The sequence below is a fragment of the Hemicordylus capensis genome, chromosome 2 (genome assembly GCF_027244095.1).
Source record: "Hemicordylus capensis ecotype Gifberg chromosome 2, rHemCap1.1.pri, whole genome shotgun sequence".
Taxonomy (NCBI): domain Eukaryota; kingdom Metazoa; phylum Chordata; class Lepidosauria; order Squamata; family Cordylidae; genus Hemicordylus; species Hemicordylus capensis.
In genome coordinates, this window is record NC_069658.1 from 261,362,609 (window position 1) to 261,385,744 (window position 23,136).

Genomic DNA, 23,136 nt, shown 5'->3' on the forward strand with positions numbered 1-23,136 from the left:
AAGTGGAAAGGCTCCTACAGGGAGCAGGGGCAGAGCCACCATTGAGTGGATGGGTTCAAAGAACCTGCGCCCCATCCACACCCCTGCGTCTGATATCAGATGCAGGGTGTGTGACTTCGCTCCCAAAGGGGGCAACATGGAGCATATTATGGCAAGCGCCACATTCACAGCATGGCCAGGAACGCTCTCCCTGCTATGCTGCGAATGCAGTGCTGGCTGGTATTTGCTCTCAGAGGGCTGCGCGGCCCCGTTTGGGAGCAAAGTCATGCCCCCTGCGTCAGGGGGCCTGACAGGAGGAACACGGGCCACCGGCTGGCTTCCTGTGCCAGTGACAGGGAGGCATTAGATTACTTCCAGGATGCATTTACAATTTTACCTCAGGGAAGACTGCAGTATTTGATGGGAAGATTGACAATCCATGAATCAAAACAAGTAGATGAGGTCCTGTGATTAGCAAGAATCTTGATGATAGGGAGAGAGCCATTTAAGTGAGTAACTATTGAAAGCAGGAGTGGGAGGGAGTGTGTTTTGCGTGGAGAGTGTTTATTGTCATTGCTAGGGCTGGACTTTTGGACACTTTGGAGGGCCCAAAAGGGCCATTTCTTCCCCCACCACGCAGAGGCAGCCGATCACGGAGCAGTTGCCTCGGGTAGCCCAGTGGTTGGAGCGGGTGGGGGCTCCTTCATTTCCCGACCCAGCACTGGTGCATGAGAGGCTGGGTGGGTGGAGGGAATATGGGGAGGGTCCAAGGGGAGGGCGGGGAGACACATAGAGGAGGCTGCGGGAAAGTGCGGGGATGCCTGGGGACTGTGGTTCCTCCCAGAGATCTTCCTTTTTCCTTCCCCAGCCTCCCCTGCGTGTCTCCCCATGGACCCTCCCGGCGTTCCCTCCACCCACCCAGCCTCCCGTGTGGTCAGTACTGGGTTGGGAATTAAAGAACTCCCACCCCCTCCGACCCACCATACTACCTGCCCCTGTAGTACGATCGACTGCCTCTGTGGGGTAGTGGGAGGGAATGGCCTCACCCCTGGTCATTGCTACCCATCATGCCATCTCTCTGCCCCTCTTGTGACTTTCTGTTTTTCATTCAGACCATGAACAAAAAGGCTGCTCAGCCTGATGCAGCAGGAGAAAAGCCAAAGAGGAAAAAGAATCAGTCATCCAAGGTAAAGGAGTATTTCCTGTCGGCATTGAGGCCAAATCGCTCAGAGGGTGAAGAGTGTTGAATGGAGAACTGATGCAGTTCTACCCCTTGCTGTCCACTGTTCTTCCTCTAATGCCTGCATGAGAGAGGAAACCAGTGTTGCCTTTCTAAAACCACATGGGTGATTCTCTCTTTAGATACATTGAGGCCATGCACTTAACTTGTAAGTAGATGCATTTAATACAGTGGGGTGGGCTAGGAGTGCGCATGCATCACACCATGCTGCAAATATTAATTGGCGCTAGGTGATCATCAAGAATGTTGAGTCCTAAAAATAAGGTATTTGGGGGTAAAAGGAGAGGAGGGCATTTGCTTCATTTTCATCATGAAGGGTTCTGACTACTTGTTTTTAGAATTGGTGCTATTTTCTGCAAGAAGTGCTATGAAACTTGCTGTTCTGTTTCTAACTCTGTACCATCTATCACTTAAGAGGAAGTGTGTGAAAATAAATGTAATATGTCATCTTAGTTATATAGATCAAAGAAAGAATAAGGCCGCAACTTTTAAACTAAAATTTTAATGCATGAGCTTTTGTGGGTTAGAACCTACTTCCTCAGATGTAGTGTGAAAGCATCCAAGGAAGTAATTTATAACCCACAAAAGCTCATGCGTTAAAATGTTAATGGTGTTTCCCATAGTCTGGCATAATGCTATGGTGTGGGAAACACTGTGGTGTGGGAAACATGTGGGGATTTGAACCGGCAACCTTCTGCTTGTTAGTCAAGCATTTCCTCGCTGTGCCACTTAAGGTGCCTTTCTGTAACTAGGCTACACATATTTACTGATTTATATGGGACAGGGTAATGGCATGTTTAAAACGTTAAAAAAAAAATCTGATGAGGTTTTTTTTAAAAAAAAAAAAGTGATAGTAATTTCCAGTGCATAGCATGAGCGACAATTTTCCTGTTAGTTTCCAAATAGTTAATGGCATGTTCTAATTTCTACCCATCCCAAAAGCATTCCTGATTGTTGGGGTGGGGGGATCTTGGCAGGAATTCTAAAAACTGTTTGGACTTTGGAGAGCCTTTGGGAGAAGGGAGTTCTGCAGATCACCGTTGCCCCTGTGAGGCTCTACACCAGACTGCCCAAAGAAAGAGCATTTTAGCCTTTTCCTCCCCCCCCCACACACTGTGTGCTCACAGCAGGTTTTTCTTTTTTTTCCATTTTTTGGTTCCATAGAACACGTTTGCTGCACTTGAGGCAGAGGAAATGGCGGATGAAGAGGACAAGGACGACAAAGAAGACGAGTCTGTGAAAGACAAAGAGAGCAGCCAGCAAGTAAGGAGCTCCTGCTCTACTCCAGGAAACTATTCAGTGGAATTTAACTCCATCTATTTTAGTTTGCCTGTGTTCACATTGCATCCCTGGGTGTGCAGTGAGGCATAGCAATGTGCCTTGGGCTCCGGCCCTCCCTCAATGCTCATAGAACAGGTTTGATGGACTGTTGCCTGTGTGTGTAAGTTCGAGCACTGTCTAGCACAGACAAAATGGGGGCTGGACAAGTCATGCGTGTGCATGTGTGCACGTATGTGTACAAGCATTGGTTCGTGCACAATGTTCTGCATGAGCTGATGGGCAATAAATAAGAAACATTTTTTAAAATGTGAACCACTTTGAGAACTTAGATTGAAAAGCAATATATAAATATTTGTATGTAGTAGTGTGCAAACCTAGGAGGAGGAGTTAAGAATATTTATATACCACTTTTCAACAACAAAAAGTTCTCAAAAGCAGTTTGCATAGAAAAGGGAATAAGATGATTCCCTGTCCCAGAAAGGCTCGCAGTCTAAAAATTCATCATCAGCAGCTGCTGGAAGAACACTGCGGTAGGGTTGGATAGGGCCAGTTGCTCTCCCGCTGCTGAAAATAAGAGAACTACCACTTTAAAAGGTGTGTCTCTGCCCAATTAGTAGAAGTTATTTGTTCCTGCATCCTGCTGTTTAAAAGTGGGTACAAAAGCATTGAGGACACTTGATGGTAGCCACTTTGCTGACACAAAGCAGGTCTTGATCAGATCAGTGCCTGGATGGGAAATCACCTGAGAGCCACCTTCAGTTTCACCTTGGAAGAAAGATGAGATGTGAATTTAATCAGGATGTGCACGACGTGCTTCGTGCACATTCAGGGGGACAGCTGGCAGACACTTTAAACAGCGGAATCAGGTCTTACCCGCCCCTCTGTCGCCCCCCAAACACCCGCATAGTCTAAGCAGATGCCATTTATGTGATGACAACGCCCAGGAGCTGCTGCTGAGGGCCATGCAGGAAGCCCTGGCATGGCGTGGCGGGGCTTGTAAGAACGGACCGGACAACTGTTTGCTATGTACAGCACTGTAGTGGGGCGACGGAGGGGCAGGTAAGTCCTGACTCCCTCCGTTTAAAGGACTCACCTGCCAAAACAATTTGGCTGGAGCAGCACGAAATGTTTCTGTGTTTCAAATTACAGGCACCTCTAGAATTTAATAAAACAAATGTACACTAGTCTTTAGGCTATTGCACCAAACACCTCTGCACCCTAAACATAATTTTTCTACATACTACTGTGAGTCAACTGTAGCGTGAACGAGCTGAGTGAGGAACAGATGAGCTGGTGGCTTCTCAACCCAGGACCTGCCCATAGAATTGGGTCCTAGCAAATTGGCATTGTTCTCTGGCAAAACTGAGCCGGCTGTTTGGAAGGGGTCTCCTGCCGGCTGGTTGTCATTCCCTGCAGGACCAGGGCTCAGTCTTGTGAAACCTTTCCAATTAGAGGGGCAAGGAGGCTTTCTCCAAAGCTACCCGCTCTGGGGAAATGGGGTGAGGGAGTCTTAAAGAATCCTGCAGTAAACAGTTTTGGGTTCGTGGCCTGACACCATTTGCCACACAAACTTGCTTCCTGTGAATTCTTTAGCAGTCAGAGGAGGAAGAAGAGGAAGGGGAGAAGAAAGAAGACGATCCCTATGCTCACCTCAGCAAAAAAGAGAAGAAGAAACTCAAAAAGCAGGTTAGAGCTCTACCGAGGACTGGCTGAAGCCCCATAGCCCAGAGGCTCTTCCTTGCTGGTTCTTTGATTGGCCAGCAGTTACTTCTACCGGAAGGGACCCGTTGCTTGTGCTTCCTCTGCTTGACAAGAGGCTGCACTGCTCAATGCTTCCTTCTGACATTGGTCTTTAGGCCTCTTAGGAATTACGAGTGGGAGGCTTGGCTATCAGAAATGCATCTTGGGCTTTCCTAATGGGCAGTCGGCTGTGCTATATTGAGGAAGTGTGTTCAGTTTCAGGGCTGCTAATCTCCCCCACTGAGCCATGTCGTGGAAAGAAACACTTCTCAGCTTTACAAAATGGCCAAAGTGAGGGCAATGAAGGAACCACAGGGAAGGTGATGGCCACATTGAGGGATCATGGATGGGTCTCCAACACTCTGTGGAAAGTCTGAAGTGGGTATGGAGCAGAGAGTTAATGGCTGAGCAAAAGAGCCTCCCAGGTTGCAGAGTCAGGAGAAGATGGGGGTGGGGTGGGGGAATACATTAGGTGAAGAAGTCATGCCTAAGTGAAAGTTCTTCCCTACCAGTAGTAAACTCAAATTTTAATAAAGATTGCCCTAGGCAGAATGATATATGGTAGATCAATTGGTGGACAGTACAGCAGCTCTGTACTGTCCAGTACAGGACAGTACCCAACCCAACCCCTGATGGTGCCTTATTTGCTCTCACAGCTAGAGTTCGAACGGCAAGTGGCAAGCTTGAAAGCAGCCAATGCAGCAGAGAATGACTTCTCCGTGTCACAGGCAGAGATGTCTTCCCGGCAGGCCATGTTGGAAAATGCTTCGGACATCAAGGTATCAGCATCTTGCTCTGCCCTACCCTGATTCTCAGTTTGAAATTGTTTAGATTATTCCAGTCTCTATTTTCCCCATCATCCCTGCAAACTACACTTTATTTCACTGGTTATATCCTTGAAGAGAGAGAGACCCAGTTTGGCGCAGGAGCGATAGCTGAGTGCTGGAGGAAGAATGCAGTAGGGTTTGGGTTTATTCCCATCACCTCCTGTTAAAGAAACAGAGAGAGCAGATCAGGGAAAGATCCTGAAAGCACTGTTGCCTGTTGGGGTAGATAGCATTGTGTTAGATGGACCATTGGTCTGACTCTGAGTTAAGCTACACTATACACTTCCATCCTGCTTACTTAATTGAAGTAACCCCTTGTTTGTTTGCTTTTCAGATAAATCTAGGGTACGACACCAGTCATAAAATGTCATGAAAATGATGAATATTCTGATGCTAGTATGCATCAGGGTTGGCTGTTTCCCATCTTCTTTTCTCCCTGCCGCCACTTGCTAACTAATATAATCGGTCATGTGTTGCATCAGAAATCAAATGTAGTCCAGAAACTACAACTGGTTTAGAATTTGGCAGCCAGTCTGGTCTTTGGGACAACACGAAGGGACCATATAACACTGATTTTTTAAAAGAACTGCACTGGCTGCTGCTCTGTTTCCGAGCAAAATACATAGTGCTGGTTGTCTTCTATATATTTAATTCTCTAAGGCATACCCGTGGCTAAGCGTGGCAGCTCTCACAAGAGTTTGCAAGCAGAAGCACCTGATTGGGCAGTGGGGATTCCATATGCAGATAGGGGGGAGGAGCCTTTGAGATCAGAAGCACCATGGTGATTGGGCAGTGGGGATTCCATATGCAAATAGGGAGGAGGAACCTGTGATGGTTAAGGTCAGTTGGAATGAAACTGTTACTGGTTGGAAGATGTTCTTCATTGTAGAGGAGAGGAATATATATATGTGTGTGGATAGTGGGCAGGGGTCTGCAAAGAGAGGGGTCGTGAGGAGGAAAGAGCCCCTTCAGGAAACAAAGGCTGTTGTTTGTTGAATTAGATGAAGAAACAAGATGAACAAGATCTGTTAACTCAAGAAGGGAGAGAGAGAAAGAAGGAAGGGCGAGGGATTGGCCTGAGCCTGTCAGCGACCTGAGGGGAACGAGCAGCCACGGCAGTGCCTATTGGCAGCAAGGAAGGGCCCATTCAACCACTGCTGCTGTTTGGGGCTACTGAGGCCATTGGTGGAGGCAGGCAGGCAAGGGATGGGCTCAGGCCTGTCAGCGGCCTGAGGGAAACAAGCCGCCATGGCGGCAGGGAAGAAGGGCCCAGTCAACTGGGGTGAGGGTGAGGAGGTCTCTGGGGATAGGGGGCTGCAACTTGGCCAACAGGCACCAGCAATGCTGCAGCTTCAACAAAGAGAGGTGAGGGGGGGTGAAATAAAGGGATGGAGGAGTGACCAAGAGGGGTGAAGGGGATGGAAGCAATGGGATGGAGGATGACGAGCAGGAGTGCGGCTCAGGTGAGGGTGGGGAGATCTCTGAGGTGAGGGGGCTGTGAGTGAGGGGGGCTCTGGGGTGAGGGGAGCAATCAAGTACTAGCGCAGAGAAGCTCTGCGTGGGTTACGCTAGTTACCTATAAAGCCCAGAATGGTTTGGGTCTTAGGGTACTTAAGATATCGCCTCCTTTGACATGAACCCTGCTGCCTGTCAAGATCATCTGGGGAGGTCCAGTTGCAGTTGCCACCAGCCTGTCTGGTCGCAACTCGGGACCGGGCTTCCTCTGTGGCTGCCCCAGAGCTTTGGAATGCACTCCCTGTCAAAATAAGAGCTTCTGCATCTCTGACTGCTTTTAAAAAGACCCTTAAGACACACCTGTTATCTCAGGCTATTAAAACTAATTTAAAACTGTTAACTGTTTCATTCTGTGAAAGTGTTAATTGTTCTGTTTTTATATTGCATTTTGGATTATGTACAGCGTGGGGTAGTGGCTAGAGTGCTGGACTAGGACCGGGGAGACCCGAGTTCAAATCCCCATTCAGCCATGAAACTAGCTGGGTGACTCTGGGCCAGTCACTTCTCTCTCAGCCTAACCTACTTCACAGGGTTGTTGTGAAAGAGAAACTCAAGGATGTAGTACACCGCTCTGGGCTCCTTGGAGGAAGAGCAGGATATAAATGTAATAATAGTAATTAATAATAATCAGGCAGTATATAAATATGATTGATAAATGTATCTTCATGTTTTCATTTTTGTTGTACAGAACAAAACAGACTTTAATTTTTACAAGTTTAGGTTTCAACATAACTATTGAATTCAAATATCTTAAAACCATCATATATATTTTTAATAAGATCACTCTAAAGTTGTTGCCGGGGCGGGGGGGGTGGGGGTTCCTTCTGCCCTGCTGCCAGGAGAGTAGTGGAGATGGGCTGTAACATATGCCCCTAATGCTCTCCTCCTTCCTTTTGCAGCTGGAGAAATTTAGCATCTCTGCTCATGGCAAAGAGCTATTTGTCAATGCAGACCTGTTCATTGTGGCTGGGCGCCGGTATGGCCTGGTGGGACCTAATGGGTAGGTAGATGATGTACCCTGAATACCCTCCCCCTGTTTCAGTGGAGCAGACTAATCTACCCTGATATTGGGAAGGGGGAAGTTACTGTGATAGTCCTGATCTTTTTGTATGAGCATTACCATTTTAATTCCTTTCCCTGCTCCCTTTCTTTACAGGAAAGGCAAAACTACCTTGCTAAAGCACATTGCCAACCGGGCCTTGAGCATCCCTCCCAATATTGATGTCCTGCTCTGTGAACAAGGTAAAAGGGTGTGTAGGGGTGCTTTTTTCTCTCCACAATACAGATGTGGGAGCAAGCAAGTGGGAGTAAACAAGGGGTCATCCCATGAAACTGATTGCCGGGAAATGTAGGACCAACAAATGGAAGTACTTTTTCACACAACGCGTAATCAACTTGTGGAATTCTCTGCCACAGGATGTGGTGACAGCCAGCAACCTGGATGGCTTTATGAGGGGTTTGGATAACTTCATGGAGGAGAGGTCTGTCAATGGCTACTAGTCGGAGGGCTGTGGACCACTTCCAGCCTCAAAGGCAGGATACCTCTGAGTACCAGTTGCAGGGGAGTAATGGCAGGTGAGAGGGCATGCCCTCAACTCCTGCCTGTGGCTTCCGGCGACATCTGGTGGGCCACTGTGTGAAACAGGATGCTGGACTAGATGGGCCTTGGGCCTGATCCAGCAGGGCTGTTCTTATGTTCTTAAGCACGAATTGTCCCCTTTGCTATGCAGGGTCTGCCCTGGTTTGCATTTGTATGGGTAACTACATGTGAGCACTATACAATATTCCTCTTATGGGATGGGGTCATAGCTTGGAAGAGCACCTGCCTGCTTGCATGCAGAAAAACCCAGGTTCACTCTCTGGCATCTCCAGGTAGGGCTGGGAGAGACTCCTGCCTGAACTGAACTAGATGGACAGAGTGGTCTGACTTGGTATAAGGCAACTTCCTTCCAGAGCCTTCAGGTTTCCTGTCTGGGAACAAAGTTTCACCTCTGAATGCTCAGGATGGCACTGCAGAGAGCAGAACTGAGCAAATATTGGAGTAACTTTTATGTCTATATGGAAGTGCCTTTTCCACCCTGTCCCAGGTATTCATAGCAAATTACAATGTAACGTTATCTCTCCTTATTCTAACAACACCACTGTGAGGTAGGCTAGTTTGTGTGGCTGCCCACTCTCTCTGGGCCACCAATGAGCTTCAAGGCTGAGCAGGAATTCAGCCTCCCGCTGCCCAAACACGATTCTTGTGGATTGTGGCAGTGAATTCCATACTCAAACTGCACGTCTTGTGAAGAAGGCAAACACCTCCTACCATTCCCCTCCATTCAGTTTCAGAATATGAGGTTTCTGGTTATATAATGTTCTTTTGTATGTTTTAATCCTCTGTTGTGAGGCCCCCAGATAACAATTTGTTATGGAGCGGCTAACAAAGTTTATCATCACCATCATCATCTTTGTTCATGTTGCTTGCCATCCTGGAGTTACGCTTAAAAGGTTGAGTGTGTTGCAGTGCCCTTTACTGTGCCTCCCTTCATGCTCACAGAGGTGGTTGCAGATGAGACCCCCGCAGTACAAGCTGTGCTCAAGGCTGACACCAAGCGGCTGAAGCTGCTGGATGAAGAAAAGCGGCTGCAGGCATTGCTGGAGAAGGGAGATGACACCGCCACAGAACGATTGGAGAAGGTGCGTGAACTGCTGCCATCTCATCACTGTGTGAGGCGAGGCCCATGATTAGGTTACTACACAGTGTGGGTTTTCGCATAGGGAGTCCATTACTGGAATAGGTTGACTTCATCAAAATGTGTGTCTGGGGACAAAGTGCCTTCCTGATACAAATCGCTGTGGACATGGACCTTCTCCCCAGTTGGGTTAATCTGGAATAACTCCCACATGTTACTTCTACACTCACAATCCTAAAAATCCCTCTTCTATCCACAAACATGTATTGGAAGAGTGTGGAAAATGCACGTTTTGCTTCTTATGCATCTTTTTTTATTTATTATTTATATTTCTGTGTAAACTGCTTTGAGAATTTTTGTTGAAAAGTGGAATATACAGGAGAACCTCAGTATTTAGGTGGGTTCCATTCTCCGCAGTTACTACGGATATGGAAACCCCGATTGAGTCAATGGGGCAATGTGATCGCAGGGGGTAAGTTCCTGGAGGACCCAAAGTTGCCCAAAAATGGGGCAAGGGGGAGGTTTAAAAGGGCAAAATAAAGTGCCCTACCATGCTCTTTGACAGTACTTGGGTACAATGTGGTTAGTGACCGACTAATATCGATTAGATTTCATGGACAACCCTTTAACATGACAGTTTTTCAAGTCTGTGCCCCAGTGACTGATGCCCCAATGAAGAAGAGGAAGTTGATGAGTTTTTTATGCTCAAATTCAGCCTGAAATTGACAGAACATGCAAGTAAGATGTGCTGCTGGTGGTTGGAGACTGGAATGCCAAAGTTGGAAATGGTAAGGAGGAAAACACAGTCGGACTGTATAGCCTAGGAAACAGAAACGAAGCAGGAGAACGACTTATTAGTTTCTGCCAAACCAATGATCTTTTAATTGCTAACACATTCTTCAAACAACCAAAGCGGCGCCTATATACATGGACATCGCCCAATGGAGTACACAGGAAACAAATTGATTACATTATTGGTGCAAAGAGGTGGAAGAGCTCAGTTACAACAGCAAAGACATGGCTGGGGGCCGATAACGGAATGGATCACAAACTGCTCATGTGCAAGTTCCAAGTCAAGCTAAAGCAGAAAAACAAAGCTATCCAGCTTCCACAATATGATCTTGAGAATGTACCCACCATTTTCAAGGAGAACATCAGGAACCGTTTTGAAGTCCTGAACCTCATTGATAGGGAATCAGAGGAACTGTGGAATGAAATCAAAGAAGTTGTTAAGGACAGATGTGAAAAGAGACTGCAAAGACCAAGAAACAGAAGAAAGCAAAATGGATGTGGATGTCAGAACAGATGGTGGAAATTGCCAAGAAGAGGAGAGAAACCAACATCAAGAAAGATAAAGACCTCATGAAGGGATTTAATAGGGAATTTCAGAAAGCTGTTAGAGACAAGGAGCAGTACTACAATGACATATGTAAAGACCTTGAGAATGGAAATAGACATGGAAAAACAAGGAAAGTTTTCCAAAAGATCTCTGAACTCAGAAGGAGGTTCCAACCTCAAATTGGTATGAAGGGATGCCAAAGGACAGATAGTAACTGACTCAGAGAAGATCAAACAGAGATTGAAGGAGTATACTGAAAATCTGTACAGCAGGGATGTCAACATCCAAGATACTCTAGAAGATATTCCCTACTTGCAAGAACCTCTAGTATGGGAAGATGAAGTTAGATCAGCACTCCAGTCATTACCAAGTCAGAAGGCTACAGGAGTTGATGGAATAGCTACAGAAATATGGCAGGCAACAGAAGAAGAATCAGTCAAGGCTCTAACCAAACTGTGCCAGCAAATCTGGAGAACGACACAGTGGCCAACAGATTGGAAGAGGTCAGTCTACATACCCATACCAAAGAAAGGAGACTTACAGATTGCACAAACCATCGCACAATATCCTTAATTTCCTTAATGCTAGCAAAATAATGCTCAGGATCATCCAACACAGATTAGAGTCCTCCGTGGAAAGGGAAATGCCGGATGTTCAAGGATGGTTTCAGAAAGGCAGAGGAACCGGAGACATTATTGCTGATGCACGCCAGATAATTGAGAAAGCCAAAGAAGTCAATATGTGTTTTATTGACTACAGAAAAGCCTTCAATTGCATCGATTATGTCAAGTTATGGAATATCCTTGGGAAAATGGGCATCCCAGAACACCTCATTGTTCTCCTGAGAAACCTATACATAGGACAGGAAGCCACAGTCCAGACAGAACATGGTGAAACAGACTGGTTCCAGATTGGCGAAGGAGTAAGACAAGGCTGTATACTTTCTCCTTACTTATTCAACTTATAAGCTGAACATACGTGGGAGAAGCTGGATTGGAAGAAGATGAGCATGGTTTTAAAGTTGGAGGAAGAAACATCAATAATCTGCACTACGCTGATGACACCACTCAGATAGCTGAGAATGTGGATGATTTGCAAGCTCTAGTAATGAAAGTCAAGGAGCACAGTGAAAAAATGGGACTATGACTAAATGTCAAGAAGACTAAACTAATGAAAATGGGTACAGCAACCAGCCTCAGAATTGATAATGAAGACATTGAAGCGGTGGATAGCTTCTGCCTTTTACGATCGGCCATCAACAGTAAAGGATGCAGCAGTCAAGAAATATGCCACAGACTAGCACTTGGTAGGGTTGCAATGAAGGCCTTGGAAAAGATATTTAGATGCTGCAACGTATCTGTACCTACAAAGATTAGAATCACTCGGACAATGGTATTTTCTGTGACACTCTATGGATGCGAAAGCTGGATATTGAAGAAGCAAGATGGGGAAAGTATTGGCGCTTTTGAACTTTGGTGGTGGAGAAGACTTTTGAGGATACCATGGACAGCCAGGAAAACAAACAAATGGATCATAGAACAAATCAATCCAGAATTTTCACTTGAGGCACAAAAGACCAGGCTCAAACTATCATACTTTGGACACATTATGCAAAAACCCAGCTCCCTTGAGAAGTCCGTAAGAGGTTGACTAGCAGCAAGGTGGATTGACTCGATTACGACAGCAATGAAAGCACCACTGAGAGTCCTTAAAGACCAAGTTGAAGACAGATCATCCTGGAGAGAATCTATCTATGTGGTCGCTAAGAGTTGACGGCACTTAATCAAACCATGCTCTTCAGACCTCAAGCGATCTAGCAATGCCCCCAAGAAGTCAGAAATAGTCCTTTTCTTAAAAGCATTTTTTCACAGGGGTTTTCAAGATAATGAGCTACAAAATGGCAGCCACAAATGTCCTCCATGGTCATTTCCAGTTGCCTCTGACCCACGGATACACAGAATTAACCCCTTGTGGACCAGGGTTTTTTACATGTATGCTGAGGTCAGGTGTCAATTGCCCGACGTCAGATATGTGAAGCCATGGATGGTGGATTCGCGTATAGCCGGGGCCACTTGTAAATATTCTTAGTCAACCCACAAATTTAGACTTAACTCATTAGCTAGCCATTATTTGTGGTTGCCTCTCTTCCCTCAGATCCTTTTCTGGCACACAGGCAAAGCTTGGGAGAGAAGTGGATCTTCTGTCATTTGCACTGGTATATGGAGATGGTAAGAAACAGTGGGAAACCCTCTCCAGAGGCTCAGAAAGAATTCCTACTATTTCTTAACTTCTCAAAAGTGGCAGTGGAAATGAGACTTCTGGTGAGGAGATCTGTGTGGTGAGCTGGGTGTCCTGCTCACCAGAGGGCTGAGGGCACCCGCCACTGGTGAGCTGGCAAGTGGATTTGTAGATGCTTGTTCAGGGTAGTAGTCTTTAATCCTCCTGAGCATGACAGGATTTAAATATCTTAAGAGAGATCTGATCTGTGTTAAGCAATCTAAGTATGCACCTTTTGGTGTTGGGGGGCAACGCTGACCATTCCGGTATGCATCTCCAGGAGAATCCATGATAGGTTCAAGAGAGTTTTATTGTGGGATTGAGATTTCAGTGGCTTGTATTTTACCCAAGGGCTAGAGGAGAGAATGGAATGGAGCAAACTTTGGTTCTGGGCAGAGACATACAAATGGTTGGGTTGTGCCACTTCTGTGGAGCTTGCAAGGTGAACAATTGCATTAAATACTTATGGGAAGGGAGAGAGGAGGAGAGGAGCGTGAAATGTACCACTTTAGGACATGAATCAAGTGCACAGTTTTTTAACATATTTTAAAGGAATTGAGTCCCCGACAAGGCAGCCACCATACTATAAATGCTTAAAGAATGAGTGGAGTGGCCATTTTCCTTCCATGTGAGACTGGTGGTAGTGGTAGGTGTGTTTGTTTTTGTTTTTAGAGAGCCAAGTGGGGCATACTAATTTTCATGTAAACATGTTCTTAGACATCTCCTTTTTTGACCCTCCACTGCCCATGCATAGGTAGCATTTTTGGAGTGGAGACTCTGCTCCTTTGTTGCTCTTCCAAATCAGTATGCATCTTCTCCCCTTCTGCCCACAGGTCTATGAAGAATTGCGGGCAATGGGAGCAGCAGCAGCTGAGGCGAAAGCTCGGAGAATCCTGGCTGGTCTGGGCTTCAACCCTGAGATGCAGAACCGGCAAACCAAGAAGTTCTCTGGGGGCTGGCGCATGAGAGTCTCCCTAGCTAGGTAACCATGGAGCTATAAACGGAGTACTGGGGCATCGAAGCAGTTTGTTCCCTGGAGGCGTGGCAAGTCAAGATGTGCTAACTTACATTGGCTGACATTGTGACTAAATTGCTTGGTGGAATTCCTGTTGAAATTAAGTAGTCCTTTAGAGTAACTTCTGAGTAGTAACACTGAGTAGCTTAGTTTGGATGTCAGCCAGTATCTCATGCTACAAATGGATTCAGGGTCAGGGGTCCTTCCTAAGCCTATCTGACCTGCTCCATCACAAACATTAGACAAGAAATATATGTAGTTTTGAAGGGCATTGGATCACTGTTATCTGTGATGGAAAAACATCTCTTTTTCCCCACCACACATGCTTTACCTGTACATTGTTTTGTCCTAAAGTGACTGTTTTTGGAGCACGCTGTATGCTAGGTATCCTGATAATTTGGAAGCTTTACTGGATCTTTTTTCCTTCTTTCTTCCATAGATAGTCTAGTGTTATGTGTGAGGCGTTGCTGGAGGGGCGAAGAGTGTGACAAGCAAGAAAGTGTATTTTATCCCTGCCAGGAACCCTATTGTCCTAGGCTGTAGCTAGGCAGAAGATTGTTCCAATGGGCCGGGGTAGCGGGGGGAGAAGAGAAGTGGGATTTTTTTCTCCCCTAATGCACAGCAGGGAAATGACTTAATTAGCAAGCCAGAGGTTGCCAGTTCGAATCCCCACTGGTATGTTTCCCAGACTATGGGAAACATCTATATCGGGCAGCAGTGATATAGGAAGATGCTGAAAGACATCATCTCACACTGCATGGGAGATGGCAATGGTAAACCCCTCCTGTATTCTAACAAAGACAACCACAGGGCTCTGTGGTCGCCAGGAGTTGACACCAACTTGACGGCACACTTTACTTACTTAATATATCTTTTATTGCTAATAAAAAGGAATAACAAAAGTAGAACACAGTCATTGACATACAGTCAAGGCACACACTTGAACAGGTTTCCATTTTCAGATGACAGTAGCAAGTAAGCAGATAGAACAAAAAACTAAAGGCAAAAAGCAAAACCTCAGAATATACTGTTCTCTCCCCCAAAGGCTTGCTAAAAAGCTTTCCAGGTTGACTTCTTCCGTCCTAGCTGTTTCCAAACCACCTTAGTATCCACTCAAGATGTTGTCCTTCTGCTTGGAGAACACTTATTTCAGGCCCCATATAAATAATTTTGCTTGCTTTTCACCCCACTCCCAATTCTAAACAAACTAGAGGTGCATGAGCTCCTTGTCACAAGCCCAATTTTGTTTTGCCCAGGTTTGGTTTTGACTGAGAGCGAAGGCCACGCACAGAGTGCACAACACCAGGTGCTTCTGCTGTCTTGCTGTTCTCAGCAAAAACAGGACTGGGAATAAACAGCACACAATGGCTTCTCTTCTGGCCCTTTTGCCAACTCAAAACCAGACACCCACCAATCGAGTCCTGTCCATAACACTAACAAGGTAGTTATTATCCTCCTGAGAGGCAGAGGGAACAGAGCAATTTGATTAGAACCTCTTTGCTCTTGAGAGAATCTCATGTCCCCTGTAACTTGCTTATCTCAGGCAAGGTAGCTAGTGCTAGTCTGCTCTGTGAAGCAGAAAGCCCCTCCCCCCTCCCTGCTGTTGCCTTATATTTTCTTTTTCCTCCCCAATTCTCACTTCTTTGCTTTGTATTGTCAGTCTAGTCCCTTAATTTTCTGGGTGATGAGTGAATTGCCATGCTCTTTGGCAAATCTTGTGGCTAATTTAAGAAATTTCAGTTGCTGAGCTTCTGTTTGTTCTTTGGGGGTGGGGCGGGGTGGGGCGACTGTTTGTATGCTGCTTCCTTTTTGCCACATCTCCCAAGATTTCAGGGGACAGGCCATAGCTCAGTGCTGAAGGTCCAGGGTTCTGCTGAAGGTCCAGGGTTCAATCCCCGCTGAAGGTCCCAGGGTTCCAGTATGATTATGCATGGCGTGAAGAGAATGGATAGAGAGAAATATTTCTTCTTCTCTTCCCTGTGGGCTTTGTAGGGGCATCTGGCAGATCACTGTGGGAAACAGGATGCTTTACGAGATAGACCTTGGGCCTGATCCAGCAGGGCTGTTCTTATGTTCTGAAACTCTGCAGAGCTGATACAAGTTGGTGTAAACAATGCCAAGCTAGATGGCAGTCTGACTTGGTATAAGGAGGCTTCTTATGCTTCTCTACCCTTTTCCTCTGTATCTGTGCTCGGTTCAGTTGCCTTCTAGACTAGCAGTGGTCAGCTGGTTAACATGCAGACCGAATCCAGCTGCTGCTCTGCTTCTGTACCACTGCAAAGAGGAAGCCACACAGAAGTCTGCTGCATCGTCTCATTTCACTCACGGAGGGCTGCCTGCCAGGTTAAAATTGTGCTCCTTTCTGCCTGTTGATATCTTGGTCAGGATGCTCCAAGGAAGTCTCTTTCTTCCACCACACCCTCAGCTAAAGAAGCTAAACCGCTTTCAGCAGGTGACTCACTGATGTTGGTTGTGGATTTGAAGCCCAGCAAGATCTCTGCCTACAGGAAATATACATTTTTTTAAAAAAATCACTTTGCAATTGCCCATAACTCAGTGATAGAGCATAAGCTGTGCATGCACAAGGTCTCATATTCAGTCACTGGCATTGCCAATTAAAGGGTCTCACATCTGCAGGTTGGGAAGGACCTCTGCCTGGGACTCTGGAGAGCTTTTGCCAGTGTAGACAACTCTAGGCTAAACAGACCAATGATCTAACTTTATATGAAGCAGCTTCCTAGGTGTACAATTGAAGAAATCTGTATACTGCTGATCTTAGACAGCCATTAACTTCTTATTTGATGGTCGTGCTTCCTGTCATCTACTTCCTACTCCAATGAGTTCAGGATGCATCTGCTAAATATGTCCTTCTCTCATGCCACTAAGATCATGGCATCTCTCTCAGATTCTGAGCTGGCTCTCTGTTCTGCTTTAAGGTTCTAGTCCTCACTTGCTTCGCTCTCTCCTGCACTGTTCTTCACTCCCTCTGTTAAGCACAAGTTAATTATTGATGGCCTTTTGCCTTTCTCCCGCTCTAAGCTCAGTTGGATATATTTGGATAAGCCCCCAAATATGCAGGGGCTTTTTTCACATGAACTTACAGTCCTTCCTGCTTGACTTAGCTGGTTTTCCTTGCGAGCTAACTAGTGGAAGGAACATGACTTTCCAGAGAGCACCACTAGGGCTGCCATTGCTAACAGTTACCTCCTTTCAGAGCACTGTTCATGGAGCCCACGTTGCTGATGCTAGATGAACCCACCAACCACTTGGATCTCAATGCCGTCATCTGGCTTAACAAGTAAGTTGCCAGCTAGCCCAGTTCATGAAAGAGGGTCAATAATTATGCAGCGGTTAGCAGGTTTTTGCAGTATGTGAAAAGAGAGGGCTCCAAGGTTCCATACTTGAGAAGAAAGGAGAATAGGAGTGTTAACCAGAGTGAGAGAAGCGGAAGGAAGTGTAGACAAAAAAGGGAGGATGACAGTCCAGTATGCCAGTTTTGGAGAAGTTAAGCTTAAGATAAGAGCCCTGTTCAGTAGTCATGGATCCTGGGGGTGTTGTACTTGTATATAGCATCCCTGAGAGTGTACATGCAAGCCCTGCCCTTGCACGGATGCATTCCAAAAACACTGCCCCCTCACTGCTCTCTCCACTTACAGGGTTTGTCTGCCAAATGCTGCAACCATGGGGTGGGGGGGCAGGGTTTTAGAGTGCATCAGCTCAGACGTGGAGCTCGTGAGCGTGCTCTCTGGGATGCTATGTGTGAGTACAGCAATCTCAGATTCCATAACTGCTGAACAGAGTTTGAGAAGGCACCCAGTCAGAAATAGCAAGACCGGCATCGATGTTAGATTAGAAAAAAGCAAGTCAACAGCACAATAGCTCTCCATTCTTACTCTGAAATGTTGTTGCTTTGAAATAGTATGTGTGTGATGTAGGAGTGTGTGTGGTGGGCACGCATACCCCTCTCTGCCCAGAAGATGTACTAGCCCACCTGTTGACACACAGCAGATTTGGGCGTTTGTGACTAGTGGCAGGCTGGGGCTGGGACGGGGAACGGAGTGCACTGCCACTCTAGCCCTGCCTTGTTCCTCGGGGCAAAGCTTCCCTGCTAAAGTTAATAAAAGGAAAGAGAAGAGCTCCACTTATTACACTCCCTTTAACCTTTTTGAGAATTCCAAGTCTTGGTACATTCTATCAATGTTAGGCCCTTATCAAACAGGTCTAACTATGTTTTGCTGGATAAATGAGTAGATGTTGGGAAAATCTTCAGTGTACACCAATACCTGGTACATATTGTGTCTGCTGAAGAGGTGGGGGAAGGAAGGGAAAGCTTGCTTGCTTGCTTGCTTTTTTAACTGAGATTCTCAGGTTTTTAGTAAGGGAATTAGAACAGTTCAGATATGCCTTAAACATTGCGTCATGTGTATCCTTGATCTCACATGGTGTCCTTTGCTTCAGAATTAAGTATCCAGGGCTTCTTCCTCAACATTGGCTCGTACAGTCTCCTGATTAGGTCACCAGTCATGTAAACATGTTCCCCAACTCTGTTGTCAGGTGGTTATAACTGCTTAAACCAGCCTTAACTATATTTTTCCCACTTCTCCTCCTCCTCCCTATTACAGCTACCTCCAGACATGGAAGAAAACACTCCTGGTTGTCTCCCATGACCAAGGCTTCCTGGATGATGTATGCACAGACATCGTCCACCTGGACATTCAGAAGCTCTTCTACTACCGGGGAAATTACAGTAAGTGCTCCCTGGAATCCTCAGTATCCGAAGGGTAAGGCAGGCATGAGCCAGAGAAAATTGTCTTTCATCTTCTGAAAAGAGAAGGCCGAGGGTTGACTCAAGAGCACTCTTCAAGTTGCTTGTTGTATATTTCGTCGCTGCACTGTTCGCATTTCACACGTAAGCCTTTCTTACCCACAGGTACAGGTTTCTTCTCGGCTGGTGTAGGAGGTCACCCAAGCTTGGGATTACATCCCCCCCACATGCTCCAAAAGGCAGGAAGTAGTCATCCTTGAAGATCCTTAACCCAGTGCATGTGGGCGGATCTCCCCAGTTCTACTTCCTGCCCTTGCTCCAGAAGGCTCGCATTACAGCTCGCTGGCTCTGGCCTTGTTTACTAGGCCTCTTCTTTTCTTCTGCTTATATTCCTATTATTTCTGACTATTTCCAACCTATTCTTCACCTGGTATTCTACTACTATTAGTTTTCTCTGGTTACTAAAGAAAAAAGGGGAAAAAATTAAAATTTAAAAAAAATTAAATGCTGCCATGATAGGTGTTTCCCTTCTACAATGGAGGATACACTTGCAAAAAGTTTCCTCAGGACTGCATGAATATGCTCTGTTCACTTTTGGTTTCACTTTCTATTCTCCACCCCTCCCCATCCTGCACATTTATATCCAGATGACTCCTCCTTGCTCAGATCTACTCCATCCCCACCCCCAACTTCTCTATTCATTCATTGACCTTCTTTGTCTTTGCATTTGGGAGTGGGGGGGATGAGGAGGAAGGGCTTGACTGTGTGTGTGTGTGTGTGTGTGTGTGTGTGTGTGTGTGTGTGTTTGTGCGCGCGCGCTGCATGTACACCACCTGCAGAATAGTTCCTATCTTCCTATGACTGATCAGGTCTGTTATCTCTTATCCCCATATACTGCTGTTAACATGTTCATAGAATATAATTATGATTAATATGCATGACACTATCTGTGAGTAGGTTCTTTATGATTTGAAAAAATAAATTTAAATCAACAAATCCGATTTAAATTTTAAAAATTGGATTTTTAAAAAATTAAATAATTGATTTTTATCAACCATGTCACTAGAAATCCACAACGGTATCCTACAGTGTTGCCATTAAGAATACAGAACTGGTATTGCACTCTCTGTGTGTGCTCACACACTTTCTTTTCCTTTTACCCCACCAGTGACTTTCAAGAAGATGTACCAACAAAAACAGAAAGAGTTGCTCAAACAGTATGAGAAGCAAGAAAAGAAGCTAAAAGACCTCAAAGCTGGAGGAAAGTCTACAAAGCAGGCAGTAAGTCATTGCTTTGGATTCTGTTGAGGGACCAACAGAATTGGAGAATGAAAATGTTGCAGGGCTACATTCTGCTCTGTGGGTTTCCTGGTGGCAGAGTGGTTCAGAGAGGCAGAACCTCTTACCTAGGGTTCATTGATGGAACTCCATACCACAGTATTCCTCTTACTCTTGTTCACAGGAAATAATCACCATAGCATTTGGGATAAAATCCCGTGATCCTGTTCATTATTGGCCTACAGGGCAACCTTGAAAGTTAGAATAAGTTTTTGTTTGTTTTCAATATCATGGCAAAGTTGGCAGGAGGATTGGTTTCAATAGCTGCCATTGGCTGTTGTTGATGGGCATGTTAGGTACGCTTATCAATACGAGCACACACATTAATCTGTCTTGCTCTGTCTGACCTTCTTCAGGAAAAGCAGACGAAAGAGGCCCTGACTCGCAAGCAGCAGAAATGCCGCAAGAAGAACCCAGATGAAGAGGCAAACGAGGCCCCCGAGTTGCTGAAGCGACCTAAAGAATACACCGTGAAATTTACCTTTCCGAACCCACCACCACTCAGTCCGCCCATTCTGGGCTTGCATGGTATGGCTCTATAAGGAAACCCATAAGAACAGCCCTGCTGGATCAGGCCCAAAGCCGATCTAGTCCAGCATCCTGTTTCCCACACAGTGGCCCACCAGATGCCTCTGAGAGAGAGAAGCCCACCGGCAAGAACTGAGGGCCTGCCCTCTCTCTTGCTGTTGCTTCCCTGCAACTGGGATTGAGAGGCATCTTGTCTCCTGGGCTGGAGGTGGCCTCAAACTAGTAGTCATAGATAGTCTTGTCCTCCGTGAAAGGAAACTGGTGGGGGAGAACTAAAGCATACAGTGGAATGGGTGACTTCGTAGAAAGCCGTTCTTGCCTTAGTAAAACAACACCGACTTTGCCATTTCCTGTAAGGTTATCAAGGCAGCCAATAGCACAGCACCCCTTTTTGTCCAAGTGCTCTGCCTCTTTGGGTTGATGTCTCCTACCAGGGTCTTGTGAGCCCTGTTCAATTCCTTCCTATCATTAACTCCAAACCCGCGTTCTCCATTAGCTGTAGCAGAGAGAGAGGATGTTGCACATGGTCCATCCGTGGATGCAAACCAGTGATGGGAGGGGGCGTTGGGTAAGCTGGGGAGGGCAGTGTCCCATTTTTATCTTCCTTGGCTGTAATATCCAGATGCTGCTGACCACGTATGTGCCATCTTCATATAGGCATGCCCCCATACCGAATGGTGAGTTGCTGGTAGTGAGCATCAATATTGCAGTTGGATTGTGGGCTCTGCAGTCTGCCTACCTCCTGAGTTATAGGATTCCCAGGCACTCTTCTGACAGACTGTCCTGCCCTGATGTGTAGGTTTCTCCTAATAGCTCCAGCCCAGAGAAAGGTGTGAGGAGACTGACATACACCTCCCCCAGCCCTCAGGCTTCCTGAAAGGGCAAAAGGAGCCCTCTTCACTTATGATCAGAGGGGTTTGGGGGAAGAAATACGACCTCCAGGATTGAGTGGGGTTTTTTCCTTTCTCCTGTTGCCCACTTTCTTTTTAAGAACATAAGAACAGCCCTGCTTATTGTTCTTCTCTGTAGGTGTGGACTTCAGCTATGAGAGTCAGAAGCCTCTCTTCAGAAATTTGGACTTTGGGATTGACCTGGAGTCTCGGGGTAAGTGAAATGAAGGGACAGAAGTCCATAGCTTAATAAATGCACCTCTTGGTGTGGTTTGTGTCTCTCATTTGCAGAAGAGAGTCTTCTTGCCAGTGTGTCTACTTCTTGCAATTTTCTTAAGTTAAAATATATTTGCATGTCTTTTTCTTCTTCTTTCGCATCATACCAAACCAGGCTGCTATAGTTCTGCTTCAGGTGGAGGAAAGTGGGAGGGAGAATCTCTTGGAAGCACAACCTGCCCAGGGGAATCTCAGTGTTTTGATTATGCTTTCTCTTTCCCTCAGTCTGTATCGTGGGCCCAAATGGCGTGGGGAAGAGTACACTGCTGCTGCTGCTAACAGGGAAGCTTCAACCGGTAAGAAGGCCCTAGCTTACCTGGTCTCCCCCACTGTTCATCATCTCACTGTGTTCCCAAGAAATATTTGGTGTCATGCACCTGACCTTATAATCTGGAATGAGCGTGAATGTGAGTGTGTGTGTTTCCACTCAGACAGTGTTTAAGGCCCCAAAGTTACTGTAAATGTCCATGGTTTCCTAGTAGGAAACTTGTTTACTGTAAATTTCCCCAAAAGCATTTAATTAGGTGTCACTTTGCAACGGCCAATATTGAAACTGCCTTCTAGTGAGTCAGGCCATTGATCAACCTAGCCCAGTATTGTCTACCCTGACTGGCAGCAGCTCTCCAAGGGCTCTTTTCCCCCAGCTTCCAAAGGATCCTTCAGTTGGAGATGTTGAGGATTTGAACCTGGGCTCTTCTGCATGCAGAGCATGTTCTTTACCCTTAAGCTTGGGCCTTTACCATTAAGCCTGCCTCCACCCAGGCTTTTAGGTCTAGAGAGTTTGCTGAACAAACGTGCTCTATCCTAAGTTACACACAGTTGTTGGATAACTTTCCCAACTTGGGTGCTGACCCTACATAGTGCTGACCACATTGTGATATTACTGTGACTACTCAGGAGAGAGTGAGCACAAGACAACTCCAAAAGTACTAGTCAACCGACAATCTGCTGTTTTGTGATTTATGGCAGACTGTCGTGGATCATTTCTGCAACCTCTATTTTGCTGCTGCTTTAACTTTTTTAGGAGGTTGTGGTGTGTTAATATTTGATTGTTAGCTGCTTTGAGTTGTTCTAAGAGAGGCAGGGTATAAATTTGAAAAATCAGCCTGACCGGTGTGCATCTGTATCCTAATAAATCTGAAAATAAAATGGGAGTTGTGGCTCACGTGCCCTTCTTCTTACCCTGTGCGAGCCGAAATATGTAGTTTTTGCAACCCAAGGCTGTATTCAGAACCTAGAGGTGCTGGCCAGCTAAAGTCAGCCTAGGCCAGGGGTTGCCAACCTTGGGTTCTGCAGTATTGTTGGACTAAAACTCCCATCATCCCCAGCCAGCAGGTCATTGAGGCTGGAATGATGGGAATGGTAGTCCCACAAAATCTGGGGACCGAAGGTTGGGTCTTCCTGGCCTAGCCTAAATCTGCATTGCCTCTAAAACGTTCCGCTTTGAA

The 23,136-nt window shown here is 46.0% G+C and overlaps 1 protein-coding gene across 3 annotated transcripts in view; it reads left to right on the plus strand.

Annotated features, from left to right (window-relative positions):
- The window catches only part of ABCF1 (ATP binding cassette subfamily F member 1), a 50,235-nt gene that overhangs the window by 16,402 nt on the left and 10,697 nt on the right, over positions 1-23,136 (plus strand). For 2 of the 3 annotated variants that reach the window (XM_053291848.1, XM_053291847.1), the window contains exons 9-22: positions 1,092-1,166; positions 2,384-2,482; positions 4,094-4,186; positions 4,897-5,019; positions 7,482-7,582; positions 7,739-7,824; positions 9,125-9,264; positions 13,710-13,858; positions 17,106-17,189; positions 18,514-18,638; positions 19,825-19,937; positions 20,351-20,522; positions 21,552-21,626; positions 21,914-21,984. In XM_053291848.1, coding sequence (XP_053147823.1) covers positions 1,092-1,166; positions 2,384-2,482; positions 4,094-4,186; positions 4,897-5,019; positions 7,482-7,582; positions 7,739-7,824; positions 9,125-9,264; positions 13,710-13,858; positions 17,106-17,189; positions 18,514-18,638; positions 19,825-19,937; positions 20,351-20,522; positions 21,552-21,626; positions 21,914-21,984 — 1,506 coding nt within the window. The remainder of the gene's footprint in view (positions 1-1,091; positions 1,167-2,383; positions 2,483-4,093; positions 4,187-4,896; positions 5,020-7,481; positions 7,583-7,738; positions 7,825-9,124; positions 9,265-13,709; positions 13,859-17,105; positions 17,190-18,513; positions 18,639-19,824; positions 19,938-20,350; positions 20,523-21,551; positions 21,627-21,913; positions 21,985-23,136) is intronic. The other variant, XM_053291849.1, reaches the window with a different exon arrangement.